At 43.6% G+C, this 15,926-nt stretch overlaps 1 protein-coding gene across 3 annotated transcripts in view; it reads right to left on the bottom strand.

Annotated features, from left to right (window-relative positions):
* The window catches only part of COL4A6 (collagen type IV alpha 6 chain), a 115,545-nt gene that overhangs the window by 2,634 nt on the left and 96,985 nt on the right, over positions 1–15,926 (bottom strand). For 2 of the 3 annotated variants that reach the window (XM_032701778.1, XM_032701780.1), the window contains 22 exons: positions 14,329–14,400; positions 13,802–13,909; positions 13,387–13,608; positions 12,995–13,156; positions 11,990–11,998; positions 10,849–11,019; positions 10,028–10,171; positions 9,644–9,769; positions 9,206–9,387; positions 8,834–8,897; positions 8,247–8,321; positions 7,746–7,853; positions 6,921–7,028; positions 6,427–6,498; positions 5,026–5,151; positions 4,577–4,693; positions 4,011–4,172; positions 2,972–3,070; positions 2,552–2,698; positions 1,845–1,961; positions 986–1,177; positions 492–778 (listed from right to left, as the gene is read on the bottom strand). In XM_032701778.1, the coding sequence (XP_032557669.1) occupies positions 492–778; positions 986–1,177; positions 1,845–1,961; positions 2,552–2,698; positions 2,972–3,070; positions 4,011–4,172; positions 4,577–4,693; positions 5,026–5,151; positions 6,427–6,498; positions 6,921–7,028; positions 7,746–7,853; positions 8,247–8,321; positions 8,834–8,897; positions 9,206–9,387; positions 9,644–9,769; positions 10,028–10,171; positions 10,849–11,019; positions 11,990–11,998; positions 12,995–13,156; positions 13,387–13,608; positions 13,802–13,909; positions 14,329–14,400 (2,870 nt within the window). The remainder of the gene's footprint in view (positions 1–491; positions 779–985; positions 1,178–1,844; positions 1,962–2,551; positions 2,699–2,971; positions 3,071–4,010; positions 4,173–4,576; positions 4,694–5,025; positions 5,152–6,426; positions 6,499–6,920; positions 7,029–7,745; positions 7,854–8,246; positions 8,322–8,833; positions 8,898–9,205; positions 9,388–9,643; positions 9,770–10,027; positions 10,172–10,848; positions 11,020–11,989; positions 11,999–12,994; positions 13,157–13,386; positions 13,609–13,801; positions 13,910–14,328; positions 14,401–15,926) is intronic. The other variant, XM_032701779.1, reaches the window with a different exon arrangement.

Consider the following 15,926-nt stretch of genomic DNA (forward strand, 5'->3'; position numbering starts at 1 on the left):
GCTAGAGGGGATGAAGCAAAGGAACGTACTTAGGCTGAATTTACAGGCCTGGTATAATGGCAAACCAGCTTTTCACTTGAAAGTTGGGAACATTTGGAAACAATAACGCTGACATCATGTTTTCCTAACAGTCTTACACTAATGAGCCTCTAGGAGAGTGCAATGGAAAACTTTTTCCACTGAGAGAGAGGATTAAGTCAATACTGTAACTTAATTGGCATTTCCACATTTAAAGGCATGAAAAACAAAGAATATCTGTGGCAGTACAGAACTAAGGCAGCAGTGTTACCACCAAACCTGATCAGGTGCTAAACAGAACAAACTTCCAGAGCTATAGCACCTCAGCTGATAAAGAAGAAATGCACTGGGGCAAGAAGAGATGAGGCTTCAGGTTCCTGTAAGTAACTCATAGAATAGAGCCTCAGCGACCTCATCAAGAGGAGATCTAGAAATGTTTACAGCTGCCTTTGCATTAGCAGTAGTATCCTCACCATAAGGAAGGAGTATCCTATCCATAGGCTGCGCCAGCCCAGGGGACACTGTGGGATGGTGATGTCCTGGCTGTGCACAGCCACAGCCTGGGAAGGTGCTTCGCATACGGAGCAACGACTGATGTACTGCGGGATCTGGACGCTGTCCACCGGCATCATGGGGATGGGAGCAGTGGTGGAGAGCCAGTAGGACTTGTCATTTCGGCTGGCATAGTAGCACACCTCGTTGATGTTGCAGTAAATGAAAGGCATGGTGCTGAAGCGAGGCAAACACGAGCCAGCAAAACCTGGAACAATTGGAGAAGTGGTCAGAGCAGGCATCGACCAAACTCTCCAACTCACACACACCACATTCGTGGTGGAGGAGGGCACGAGTGATGCTCTCCCAGTACAGATCCAGGCCAAGCAGGCTGCCACCACCTCTGCTACAGCCCTCTGTGCTACCAGTGAGGATTGTTCCTTTGTTTATGCCTAAGAGAACTCTGTCAACTCACCGAGATCCTGGTTGTGTGCCTTTTCCTGCCCCTCCACGTACAATAGGCTGTAGCCATCCCAGAGCTTATTCATTCCTATGGGACACGGTGGGATTTGGTCTGACTGACTGTGCTTCACTAAAGTGTATCCAACACCCACGCTGCGACCAGGCATTCCTGGCAAACCAAGCGAGCCCGGCTTCCCAGCAACACCTAGGAGACAGAAAAGGAGTCACTGTTACTAGTAACCAGTGTGGACATCAGCTGGCCCTATACCCCACCTTGGCACTGCTGTTATTGTGTTTATGTCCATCTTGTACAATGACAATCCCAAATTTTGATGGTAGTTATATGAATAAATAGACTATTTATCAGTTCCAAAAGCAGTCATTTCACAGCAGCACCCACCCATTCCCTACCTAATTTAATTTTCTTTGCCCAACAACGTGTATCTCACAGTACAGTAATTCTGAGGATCTCAAAGCACCAACGAAAAGCTAATGGATTCATTTTTGCTATAGTGCTCTCCAGGATAATATTCTTCTCTTTCTCATTGTGCCTTTTGTCCTCTACTGTCCAGCCCTCACAGCTGTGGTCACTGTGAATACTATATCCCTCTTTTACATCTTCAAGATGATTCCCATATCCACAAAACACTAAAACCAAAAGGTGTTCAGAATTGTACCTAGGGAAACACCAGCAGTGACATCAACAATGACATGTGACAGAACTTTCCTCACTGAAGACTAGATTTCCTTCATTGCAAAGCAGATCACTGACATCTTCTGGTCTTCCTAAGGTAATTGGCTATTGCAGAACCTGAGACAGAATTCTACTGATTGCTTCTTTTTGATCTGTGCTCCCCATATCATAAAATTACCTTCAAATCCCTGTGGTCCTGGGGCACCTGGAGCTCCTGGATCCCCAGCTATGCCAGGTGTTCCAGGTAAGCCATCACGTCCTTTCAAACCAGATCTTCCTGGCAGACCTTTTGCACCTGAAACACAATAGAATTATTAATATAATTATTTCCCCATACTAACGCCTTCACTCCTACAATCATTTTCCAGAAGGGAAATAGGTTGTCAGCAGCCATGCTGAGAGCTCACTCTTCACTAGCTGAGGTTACAACCAACCACCTCCATAAGGGACTCCACCTGATCTAACTGTCTCTTAAAGGATTGAGAAGTGCAGCTGAATATTACATACAGCTGAAAATGCAGCACTGAGACCTCGGATAAGCCACTGACTTCAGCCTGAAGCTACATCAGACCTAAGACTCAGGTTTCAGTAAAAGAGAATATTAACATTTAAAAATCACCTAAATGGCAGCGCTGAGAAAGTGACTTGTGGGGCCTTGGAGAGCCAAGGGGTGCCAGACCCACCAAAGTTGCTTTGCTTAACAATACAAACCTCAGGACTACAGGCTGAAGCTCACAGCACTTCCCCACTTACTCTATTCTGTTGACAATTCAAGTAATTCCTAGTGGTGAATCATTTTCATGACCACTCCACTTGCTAGAACCTGGTATTGTATCAGCTGCATCACAGACTGCTACATTTTGGTGATCTGAGTGTACTTTTTACCTGGTTTTCCAGCTGGGCCCTGGAGTCCAGGATCTCCATCAAAGCCAGGGACACCATCAATTCCTGGCAGACCAGGTAAGCCTTTAGGGGCTGTGACTTCTTCTGGCTGTGGGGTTATTCCTGGAGCCCCTGGTCTGCCAGGGAGACCTGCACATGGGGCAAAGGACAGTGTAAATACCCCCCCACAAAAAAAAAAAAAATCACAGTTTTGGTGCTAATCCTGATACAAAGGAGAAGAATGAGAAATTAAAATCACCTTTGTACATCAGCACTGGGGATCTTGTAAAAATTATGTCAAGTTCTAACTTACTTCAATCTCTAAAAAACTAAGTCTCCCAAATAAGCCCATTAAGGGGGCTCTGAAATCCTCCCCAGCACATGTGCAATAAATTGCAGGTTTTTAAATCCTCCAGCACTCACCTCGACGGCCCATTTCACCTTTCAGCCCAGCATAACCAGGATCCCCCGGAGGCCCATCTTTCCCTGGCATCCCCATAAGGCCAGGCTCACCTCTTACACCTGCAAGGACACACAGCTGAAGGCTCAGGGACTGAGCACAGGCTCCTGATTCCGACCCACAGCTGGGGCTCTGGGAAACACACTGGTGGCAGCAACAGCATTTTGGCTCTGAGATGGAGGGGAGCACAACCCTTAAGGAAATCTGTGCCCATTCTGACATCCAGAATGGCTGAAGAGCCTCAAGACAAGAATTTCCACTGTTACCTAATTACACTTTATTGAAAGTACTCTTCCTGTTCTTTGGGTAACCCAGGGACAGTGTGTGGGGAGAACACATCTTTTCTATTTGGAATCCATCACTGTGCACAGCACAGAGGCCTGTGGATCTGACAGCCTACAAAGACAGCAGGTCTTCATCTGGCAATGGTTCTCCATCCTTTCCTGGCTTTTGAGCTCTGTGATTTCTCTGAAACCTTGTTCCTGAAGATCTTGTGGGCAGCTGCCCTTTAGCCTCCTTTGGTACAAACCAAGGAGAGCAACATGTTCCCTGCCTTAGCCCAGAACATCTTTTAACTCCTACAATCCTCTTAGGCTCTTGTGGAGACCTAAATCCACCACACTAATGCCTCTGAGCATACAGGACAGGTGGGATGAAACAGCATCTCCAGTCTTTGCCTAAAGAGCATAGGCAAGGGGGTAACTGTGGTGACAAGCACAGTGCCATTGCAGGTGGACACCATCTACTCAGAAAAAAAGCCACCAAAGGTAAGAGAAAAAAAGCATTTGGGGCACACCAAAGAGCACCTGGAGCTGGCCTCGCTTTGCTGCTTTTAGAGTCAGTAGGTAAAACCTGAATGAGCCAAAAGGGAAGATTTAGACATTTAGACATCAAACTCAGCTGTTACACCTGAATGAGGCCACACTAACCACCCAACAGCCATTCGTGCTGGGGAGATGACATCTGCCAAACCACACCCAGATCCTTTCAAGGCAAGATTACCTTTGAATCCAGATGCTCCAGGGAGTCCAACTGGACCAGTGAGTCCCACATCACCCTTAATGCCTCGCAAGCCGAGAACACCAGGGAAACCTGGATTGCCTGTGTCACCTTGGTCAGAAGCTGGGCCAGGGGGCCCTCGTGGTCCTGGTAGACCTGGAAAACCTAGAGACAACAGAGTTAATTAGCAAAATCTATTTCTGGGGCAAAGTAAATGCTGGGGCTACCCTCAGCGTGTCTTTCTAGAGGACAATCATTGTTTGGGTGACTACATTTCCAAGGGTGTCATCCTCCCAAAGGAAAGGAACCAGACCTCACCTGCTTATATCCAACTTAGGTCTCAAACTCTTTAATCCTCTTAACCACAGTAATCTAGATTCAAATTCTGGGTCTGAGAGTAACCCTTCCCCTACATGGCAGCTCCTGGTGACTCAGAAATTCCCTAGGAGAAGGAGAGCCGTGGCTTCAAATCTTTGGCCAGGGAAAAGTCTCAGCCTCCCCAACAAGGCTGTGAGGTACTGAATGGGTACCAATGCCATCATGACAAAACTTTCAAACTACACACACACCTGGACTCCCATCAGTTCCTGGGTGGCCAGCATCTCCAGGTCTCCCACGTATATCAGAAGGAAGAGAAGCTCCAGGTGTTCCTGGCAAGCCAGGCAGTCCCATAGGACCAGGGGGACCTAGAATAAGAAATACAAAGTGAGAGAGTAGCCAAAGTTCTTCATGGATTTCAGACATGGACAGAAGTAGTGGCTGAGAAGCATTTTTATTGAGGAGAACAAAGAGACATCTCACTACACGAGGGGAAAAATAACACATTGTGCTGTTCAGGAGAGGTATAGAACTTTAAGACTGTTTCTCAAATAAAGGGCCACATCACAGAATTAACATTTATCAGTCAAACTTCTAACCCCCTTTGTGGCTTCAGGAGTTCTCTTTGGTAATTCTGCTGACCATGCAACCCATTAATTGCAGCTGCACTACATCTTGCTTACAGAACATCAGTATTTACCCATGTCTCCTGCTGAGCCTTTTGGTCCAGGAAATCCTACAGCTCCTCTACCCAGGCCTGGAGAACCTTCTTCACCCTTTGTACCTGGGAGACCTGCAGGTCCTTTCAGTCCAGGTTCACTCAGACCTGAATAAACATGGTTCACAAAGATAAGAGAGCCTATTCAAATTGTCTAATAGCAGTTAAATTATTACACAAAGTAAGTGTTAGCCATTTACTACTGCCTCTACTGTTTTCAGTAGAGCAACTGAAAGAGAAGTGGTGCCTCACGTGCTACTCTGGTTGTGCAGAGTGAATTTATACAATCTGTGAGATGCTGAGAGAGAAGCATGTGACTGTTCTGGTCTTCCCACAAGCTCTTGCACAAGAAAGGGAAAACCACAGTCCTGTGACAGGATTTGCCTGCCAGCCTGTATGGTGTGTCTTCCAAGAGGACACAACGTAAATTCAAGCTTTTGGTCTTTAAATAACCTCGTGGACTTCATGCTCCAAAACAGAGAGCTCAGCTTGCACAGGCTGCTGCAGAGGGCACACAGGCACAAGCAGGGCAGGGCAGAGGCTCCCAGGAAAAGCTGCAGGGAGATGTTCAGCATGTTACCCTGAGTAAACACTAAGCAGCTCCCTCAGGAAAATTGTGGAGGGATTATGCTGTAAATGAAATATGCTGTAAATCATTACCTTTTGATAGAGAATATTTTAAACAAAGAAAACACAGGTTATCATTTGAGTTTCACACATGAAGACTGTCCATTTTCATGCACAAAACAGCTGCCACAAATTGTAAGTGATACTTTACAAGATAAAAAAGGAGATTTGTAACTAAACAAGTCTTTTTGGTAAGGCCTTTCTCCACTTCTTTACATTTAGTGATGTTTGTAAAATAGAACCATATTCTATTTCATATGATCAAAAAGAAGTAAAAAAATCCAGCAAAAGCTTCCTACAAGCAGAATCTGGAATATAATCAAAGAAATCAGCTTCTGATTTCACTGATGCCTTCCTTGAGCTCCATATAATGGAGGGCTCTGAAAAGCAGTACAGAAACATTTCAACACTAAGCCCAGCTCAAAGCAAGCTGCCCTGCTCAAATCAAACATCCATTAGAAATGGAACAGTTTTATGATTTCACTCCATCAGTTTTCCAGCAGTGACATAGTCCTTCAGGAATTCAAGGAGAACCATCACCAGAAAAGCCTCCTCAGCTCCACAGGCTGCATCCTGTTCTTACTGACATAGAAGAATTTGTTCATGCACATTCAGTATCCTGAGGTCTTTTTTTCAGGTCATAATTAAATCCAGAACTGGGTGAAATAGGGGAATTTTGTGGGAAACACTGCTCTCATGATGGAGCAGTGTATGCATTTACCCAGATATGACACTTCCACTACACATTTCCTTTACCTGGTGTTCCAGGAGACCCTTTAGTGCCTTGCAAGCCATTCAGACCATTTAAACCTGGAAATCCATGAAACCCTGAGGAGACAATGGGAACACGTAACTGAACAAATTACCAAACAATCTAGTTAGATGGAAATGCATAAGATGCTCCATGGAGAATACAATGCCTAAGGAAACCTGACATACAGGGGAACACAGGATGCAAAGTTTTCCTTCACACAAGCCCCCTTCCTGGAAACTCTTCCCACTGCTCTCACCAGTTTTACTCTCAGCGAACACCCATCAGTGATTCAGATCAAGCAAGAGCCCCTCCTTCTCTAACCACTCCTCTGCTCGTTTCTAGCAGCTGGTGCCTGCACAGCACTGCCAAGAGCAGAGCTGATTTCCCACGCACAGCTGGCCCACACACCAGTGCTGCCTGCCTGCTGTGATAAACTTGGCCAAAACACTGGTTTTCTGACCCAACTTCTCCCACCATCTGCGGGCTCCAGATATACCTTTAGGTCCTGCTGCTCCGCGAGCTCCAGGGAATCCAACGGATCCCGGCTGTCCTGGAGGTCCTGGTGGCCCAGGGACTCCTCTCAGCCCAGCATTTCCAGGGATCCCTAAAGCAAGCAGAAAAGTATTTCTGTACTATACATCACATCCAGGCTGAAACAGCTCCATCCTACAGCTTCTGTTCCTGCACTTGACTGCTAGGCTGGATGAATAAACTACTATTTAAATAAAGCAAAACCAGATCCAAATCCTTCCTCACTACCACTACTAGCACACACATCATATTTGATAGCTCTTTATTTTAATCATAGCAATGACATTCTTTATCATCCACTAAGTGACACACTGAAACAGTTCACATACGACACAACTAAACTGTTTTTCAAATAAAATATTTCAATAACAACTTCCACTGTTGCCCAACCCTTAATCTTGATAACTATTTGGGAATCTACCTGCTAGATACCCCACAACCCAAAGACACTTATAGCTGTCCTTCTGGGTAGGTTTGGCTCTAGAGAGGGAGCAAACAGAAGTATTGAGATGAAAGAGCTGTGAAGAAGCTGCTACTGCTTGTATCTAATGAAGGTCTTTCCTATTTGTTAATGGAATTCCTTTAGGTTTCAATCGTGCAGGATTCACCATATTTGACTGACAGGACAAGGTGACCCCTTACACTAATGTCAAAGAAAATTCCCATCTCCTTGCCAACCTTCCTGTTTAAGCCTCAGCTGAGACAGACCAAACAGGGCTAAGGAAACATCAAGATGAGGTTGTTCCGGTCACACCACGAGCTGCAGAACTGAAGAGGCCTAGTCCAGTACCTGCTGGCCCTTCTTGGCCAAGATCTCCTGGGCTGCCTTTGGGTCCATTCACCCCAGTGTTTCCTGGGTAGCCTGGTTCACCCTTGAGTCCTTCTCTCCCTCTCTCTCCTGAAAGTATAAAATCATACGGCACAAGTCAGACTGGAGGAAGGTGTGAAGAGGGTGAGAAATGTGATATGTTGAGATTGCAGCACTTGTGTCTGCTTAGCCATTGTCTGGGCCCTGGGCTGGACTCCCAGGATGCCAAATATCAGTGCAAGTTCACAAGTTCCTCCTCAAGAAGTGAAGTGGACTCAGCATTAGAACTGGGCTGGTCTTAGACATGTTCATTATCATCCAGATTTGTGCCCCACCTGGATTCCAGACTCCTCAGATCTCACTTCCAGGAGAGGGCTAAAGTATTTAAATTCATAGATTACAAAAATACCCAAATTTGGCAGTGCCATCCTGTTCAGTCTCTAGAATTTTGCTCTTCAAGTGAGCAATCTAGGTCTATTTTACCTGGGAACCCTGGGTCCCCTCGCTCTCCTTTTGCTCCAGCAATGCCAGGAACACCAACAGACTCTCCCTGGTCACCTGGAAAAGAAAGGGAAGACCATTCTGTAAATGATTATGGACAGAGGTTTCCAGAGCTCCTCAATGACCCTGTTTATGAAAATAAACCTTGCTAAACTTCAAATTCATGGAGCAAACAAAGACAATAGCAAGTGATGCACCTGAGTCTGAAAACACTTATAACCAGCAATGGATGCAGCTCCACTCATGCAAATGCATTAGACAGACATTTGCAGGTAATTCCACAGCATGCTGCACTTCACACTTTTGATGTGAGGAAATGAGAGAAAAGGTGACTCTTGCACTGTCCAACATGGTTCACATGGTGCTGTGGCCAAACTTTCAATGGAATATAAAGTATTCCATTGAATACTTAGGATGGGTCTTGTCTGAATGAAGTCCCTTACAAGGGGACATGTACTTCTGAGCCAGTCACTGGAGAGCAATGGACACTTCAGAACACATTCTTTTATGTCATTAGTATTAGGACTGTGTATCCTGAAAGACCATGTACACTGTGAAAGATTTCTTACCCTTTGGACCAGGGAGGCCAATAGGTCCAGGGAATCCAAGTATTCCTGTGATGCCATCTGAACCCTGAAAAAAACCCAACTAAAATGAGCCTTTGCTTTTTGTATTATTGCTGACCCCAGTCTGGGTTATGTGGGATAACAGAACACAAATGTGTAGGAAGAAATACTACATTTGTAATAATAATTAATAGTAATAATTAAATGACACTACTAAAGTGTCATTTAACAGTATGAGCCAAACAAAAACAATCTGGAAGTTTTGTAAGGAAAAATCCTGCCAGCTTCTGCTGCTTTGCTACAGAAGCACCAATTAGAACACAGGATTCTCCTAAGAGCATCAGAGAAGATGAAGATACTTAAGAAGGTATTTACCCTCTCTCCTGGCATTCCTGGAAATCCCATGATACCATGTGCACCCTTCTGCCCTGGCAGCCCAGATTGTCCAGGTGGGCCAGGGAAGCCTGGATCACCATGAAGACCTCTCTCTTTGCTTGCTGACCCAACTGGACCAGGGAGACCAGGCTGCCCACGGCTTCCTGGGACTCCTTTATCACCTGGGTTATACAGAAGAGTGTAATTTCAGTTAATAATACAGAAGACCTGGCATTAGATCTGCAGAACAGAGTTTCAAAGGAAGACTGTTTTCTCAAAATTCAGAATTGCCATATGCAAATCTTGCTGAATGGGAATGGCAGAACAGAAAACAGTAATATTGCAGGCACTGTCAGAAGGACAGACCATGCTCCACTGACAACAAGCCCAATTACTGAACAACTGACACTAGCAACTAACTGCAATGTTGTGAAATACCTCTGGGACCAGGGAATCCTCCAAGTCCAGCTAATCCAGGATCTCCTTTGTCTCCTTTGATTTGCAGTGCTTGTTCTGAAGGCCCAAGAACAGGAAGACCTGGTGGACCTATATCACCTCTGTCACCTGAAGAAATAAAAAGTCAGGAAATCTTGCAAAATAACCTAGCAGAGAAAGGTCATAGCACTAGAAGCCCACAGATAAAAACAGAATTTCCATGCCTCCTGATGTGAATTCATCAGTAAGTGCTCAGCATCTTTGTCAAACAGGCCAAAGCATTTCACAAGGAAGAAAAGAGCTAGAAACAAGATACCAGATGTCTCAGAACAGCCTCCCAAGTCCCTCTGCTGCACATCCAGAAAAACCATTTCAGCTGTTTCTCACCTTTTTGACCTTGAAGTCCCACAACTCCAGGGCTTCCTTTTCCTCCAGCTGTGCCAAGAGCTCCTTTAAACCCATTCACTCCAGGGACACCAGGCAGGCCTGGCATGCCAGGAAAACCAAGGAGGCCAGAAGATCCTTTCTCACCTGTATAGAAATGTTGAGAAATAGAAAGAGAATATTAGTCTCTCCTGGTACACTGCAAACCCACCTAGGTGGCAGGTAAAGGCTGTCTGGGTCTGGCCAGGCACCCAAATCTGAGTAGTCAAACTTCATGGCACAAGCACAGCACTGCCACTTCTTTCCCAGATCTCCATCCATGATGCTTTCAACCAGCACTTTTCAGTTCACCTTTGAGAGCCTGGTCCTGCTTTCACTGCAGAGCAAACCCAATCAACTTATTAGAGAGCAATGTGCAGATCCATAGCTCTGTTGCTTTCTGCCTAAAATAACCAGAATTCTGCAAGTAATCAGCTACTGTGTTGCTGCTTAATGACCACACAGACTGTAAAGTTTAACTTCCCATTTGATTTGTTCTTCATTTTCTCCTTTTTTTCTATAGATTTCATTCACTGCTCATAATTTCTTCATCTTTCTTGCCTTTCTGTCTTGATTTACACAATCCTTTGTCCACAAGACCTTTAAGACAGATTTCCTTACAACCATTATTTGATAATTAAATCCATAATTCATAACTCAGCAGCAAAACAAATGCAGTCCAACACTAGTTGGGAATTCATTCTCTTCTGACAAGTTGTGCCTGAAATCACTATTAACAAGGTTATTTTTTGTGGGCACAGTAATCTCAAGACTGAAACACGTACCTTTTGGCCCAGAGAAACCTGGATGTCCATCTTGACCAAAAGGTCCAGGTGGCCCCACAAATCCTCTTTCCCCAGGAGATCCTGGAGCACCATCAAGACCTGGGAAGCCTTTCATACCAGCAGGGCCTTGTGGACCTACATCCCCCATCACACCTTTGACTCCAGGAAGCCCTGAATCAATAGAAGAAAGAACTCAATAGAGTATTTTGCACAAACACCAGGACAATTTGTGGCAGCTTCCCAAGCTCTTTAAACACAGCGTTGTTTTTAATGACAAATGGACCTTATGGCACATGCAGCCTACTAGAAGGCAGAAAGCTTAGAATTGCAAAAGCATTAGTCATCTAATAATAAAATACCTATGAAGAGGGTTACTGCCTACAACACTACACAACTGGCAAGAGTGAAACCCCTTATGATGTGTCCATTTTTGACCACTAACCTGTAGTGCACAGCCTTACCTTTATCATCAAGGCAGCCAAAATAGAATGGGGAGCACCATTAATGTCAGCTTCTGCTACCTACCCCAGCCTCTGGGTGAACCAGACATCAACTGGAGAGGCTTGTTTTCACAAGTTTCTTTTCCACCTTGGTAGTTACTCAAGAGCAAATTGCTCACTAAAGGAACAAGCTGATTGTGCTGTCACAAAACCAACACCATATGCACTGTTTTGCCTCTAAATGTTTCTAGCTGAAGCTTTGTAACAGTTTACAATTTTAAATAAAGGCTCAAACCACTGAAAACAGAATGCTCAGATTCAAAGGAATGAAGAGAAGGAAAAAAAATCAGGTGGCTTCTGAAAAATGGCACTTGCAGCAGTAGTACCCAATATTCAAGTTTTGTTATACTTTCTTGTAATCTTCTAAGCTACAACCCTGTATTTTTTGAAGCAGAAGATGAGAGGGCTGCCTTATTTAAGAAGACAAAGGAAATACACACACTTAAAATCTCTGCATATTAAGGATTTCCTTATAGGCTTGAAGCTTTGTTACTGTCTGAGCATTCTCCTTACAATGGTTCTTCGCCCTCTGGTTTGATTAGCAATGATAAGGGGTATCACCTACGGTCAATGCAATTCTTGTAGCATTAAAAGCTGGGTTGTTAGTCCATGAGCTTTTATGCTACACTGCATTTTCTCACCTTGACAGCCTATGTGAAGAACCCATAACCAAACAGTGTGACATCAGAAATGGAGAGTTGATGATAAATGGAATAGAAACATGGTGAAGGAAAAAACCAACAAAATATGTAAACAGAAAGAACAAGGATACAAAAGAAATTAATGATTCAGAGAGACAACAGCTGCAAAAAAAACTTGATTATTTGGAGTTTATCATCCTGGCAATGGGAGGCTTTTAAAAAACAGTTGAAGAAAAGTCATATGTGGCATACAGACCATAAATGTAAAATAGCAGAGAGGCAGAAGGAATGCTAATATTAAAATTTTAAAAAAATTAAAAACTCTATGATTTTCATCTCAAATTATGTTCCTGCTTTCATTCATTTGTTGCTACTGTGCTCCAGCCCTGTCATTCTACATATCAGAACAGCAGTGTTGCATGCCAGAGTCATGTCCTAGACCATTATCTACCAATTCCCAGGTCTCTCTTTGCTTGGTTCTCCAGTTTCGCACACACTGTTACAAAACACTTTAGTTCTTTGCAGCTTGAGAGATACTCCTATACTCAAAAGCTGGGTTTTTTTCCCTTTCAGTGAAGGAAAATATATTTATCTCCTGCCCCAGTGAAGAGAAAGACAGAGAAGACAAGTGATTGTTCTGAGAAAGCCGATAATTTTTTGATCTAAGTCACATTTCAAGCAACCACACATATTAGAAATTAATTGTCATGAAAATGGTAAATGAAGATTAGTCAATGATACAGCCAGCATGTAAGAGTAAAGATGTTAAAAATATCAAGACATTTAAGATGCTTTCTTCTTTCTGCTATGCTTTCTACAACGTTGGGGCAACATTTTTAGGCAGGAGCTGCCCAGAGTCCAAGGCAACAGCCTCAAAATCTGCACTCTGTTATCCCTAACCAGGGGTAGGAACTCACTCCTAGAAAATGCCAAATCTCTCCCACACTCCTTCAACATTGCAGAGTTCAGCCCAGTTAGTTGTCTGCACTTGAAAACATTACATACCTGGTGCTCCTGGAAGGCCAGCTGACCCCAAGGGTCCTGGTTTTCCCTTAATGCCAAAAGGACCTCCAGGGCCAGGAGGTCCCCGCAATCCAGGGACACCTGAATATCCTGGATGACCCTGTTCACCTTTAATACCCAGGAGGCCTGGTCTTCCATCTAGCCCTGGAAACAGAGAGATGTGAGGTTACAGAACAAATAAAGCAAAATTCACAATTTTAATTAAAAAGCGAGTTTCAGTAAAAACCTTTCAGTTGCATTAGATTCTAAGAGAAAACCAGCAAATTACCATCTGTCAGCAGCTCTGAGGAGCTGCAGTGTCTTAAGAAGATTGGAAAAGATCTTTGAAGGCAAATAGTTTGATGTTTCCAGATACAAGCAGTATCAGTGCTCACCTTTTGGTCCTGGAAATCCAATATCACCTGTCAGCCCTTTATCACCTGGGAGTCCAGGTCGGCCACGCTCTCCCAGGGCTCCACTCTCAGCACCAAATACATCTCCAGGAGCTCCTTTTATTCCAGCTAAGCCTGAAGCACCCATTTTCCCAGGCAAACCATCTGTTCCATCCAGTCCTGGAAGTCCTTGTGACCCTTGGTCTCCTCGAGGTCCAGGGAAACCTTCAAGAGAAAACCAGTAAAAGACACTCAGCAGAAGCACAGAATAGCTGCTTCCACTAGCATCTTGAACAAAACCAACATTTAAAAAAATTCTATGCAAGAAAAAGTTGCTTGAAAAGTTGCAGAATGTTTCAGTACTGAATTAGAAACAGTAACTGGTGATAGAAAGTCACACCAGTAAATTCCCTCTTACCAGGTTCCCCTTGCAAGCCCATTATTCCTGGAGACCCTGGCTGTCCTTTAGATCCATGTAATCCAGGTTGGCCTGGAATGCCAGAAAAGCCTTTGCTGCCTTTGGGACCTAAGGGTAAAAATATATTAATTAATAATACTAACAAATAAATAACGGAAGACAAAAACAGCAGCGCAAGAAAACAGGTTCAGATCTTTTCTGCAAAGTTGATGCTGGATACCCTTGCTGGATACACAATTTAAGCTAAACAAAGTCTCAAAGCTATGGCTGTTCATGAGCTACATAAACACAGAAGCAGAGGGTTCGTGTTCTGAGGCTACTTGAAGGGGAAAAAAATGGTGCAGTCGTTATGATACTCCAGGAGATCTGAGCCTACTTACTTGGGAAAAAAAAAAGACATTGTTCTGCCAGTTAATGCTCTGGAAAAACTACCACTTGGAGGAGGATTAATTAGGAGGTATTATCTTTCTTGAGGAATAAGTGCTTCTTGGTAGTCAGCCAGTGCATTACATCAGTTGTCTCCCTACCTGGCAGTCCTGGAAAGCCGGGAGTCCCTGGGGGCCCGTATGCTCCAGGAACTATGCAGGGCAAGGTGATACCTAAAACAAAGGAACACTGAGGTTGCACACAGTTCCTTTCAGGCAGGTGGTCAGAAGAGGAACATTTAATATCCAGATGCTTTTTACAGGAGGCATCACAAGTGGCTGTGAGTGAACTTCTCTGAGACATTTCCTCTTCACGTATTGTACAATAAAGAATGACATTTTCCAAAAAGCAAGCATTTTGGGTACAACTGACCTGGAAAGGGTAGTTTTAATTAATACTGTTCCATTCACCTCACATGGCCTTAAGAACTGTCTTGTGCAAGTTTTTCAAAGACACTTCTGTAAAATAGCACATTCTGTATTTTATATTATTAGTCAGCAGTAGAATACTTGAACAATGGATATTTCATGTGAGAGTCACTGAAATGTAAACAGGATTGTTTCCTTGTGTGTTTTGCAAAATTATGTATGCAAGTCTTGCTGCAAAAATTATATAAGCAAAACTTCACTGTCCCCAGCTTAATACTCTACTTTATCACAGTTTACACAGTAATATCTGAATATCAAGGAAATTAAACAATTATGAAATCATCGTGTCAGGCATAAAAGTGAAATATGGGCAATTCCAACATTTTTGGGTAATCTCATAATACCAGTCTAGCTTTTTTTAAAACACTGAGTTAGATTTCCAAAGCAAGACAGTTTCACCTTGTTTTACAGCACGTGACATGAACTTGAGCAAAATTCCTCAGTGGTGTCTTTGACATGGTAACTTCAGTAGGTCACAGACACTCTCCACATTTTTGTGATCAGGCCTTTCAGTCTGGACAGTATAAGAAATTTCTTTCACCCACCCACATTTCTTCAATATTAGATGAAATTCCCTACATCAAAGGTTCTTCTAATGTATGTAAATTATTTCCTAGTACGGAGGGAATGATGCATTCACAAGTTTTCTTACACATCTCTATGGAGGTGCAAACTGAACTGGCTAATGACTTATTCACACTTTCCCACATATTTTGACTATAGATACTCTTCTACAAAGGACTGCTTATTGTTCCCAAAGCTTTGATGTAGCATTCATAATAAGCTGTTTTCTGATGTGCTCCACAGAATATCTGGAGTTCACATCATGCACAGAGCATTTTACTTTTACTTATCTCACAGTGTAATTTTAATTTAGCAGATTTTTTAAGAGACAATTTACTGAACAAAGATGTAAGCATTCATAGCTATGAATTAGTAAAGCTTTTAGCATTTAGCATGTGACTTGAATTGGAAAAAAAGCTTATGCAGACTGTTCCTGGGGGACATTAATGCTAGCTGTCTCCTCACCCCATAACAACAACCCAGCATGACACTGCTGTGAGGTAATACAGCATCCGGCATAGCCAGCAACCTTCCCAGCACTGTTCTGGCCTGGCTCTCACCTCCCTCTGGGTTTGAGAGTCCTCTGCCAACTCCTCACACTGCACTGGTCTTACCACCAATTTTCTGAACTCAGAACATCAGCTTATCAGTCCAGAAACCTATGCTACAACATACAAACCTATGCAAACCAATATACAAACCTATGC

Source organism: Chiroxiphia lanceolata, chromosome 14, assembly GCF_009829145.1.
Source record: "Chiroxiphia lanceolata isolate bChiLan1 chromosome 14, bChiLan1.pri, whole genome shotgun sequence".
In the NCBI taxonomy this organism is placed as follows: domain Eukaryota; kingdom Metazoa; phylum Chordata; class Aves; order Passeriformes; family Pipridae; genus Chiroxiphia; species Chiroxiphia lanceolata.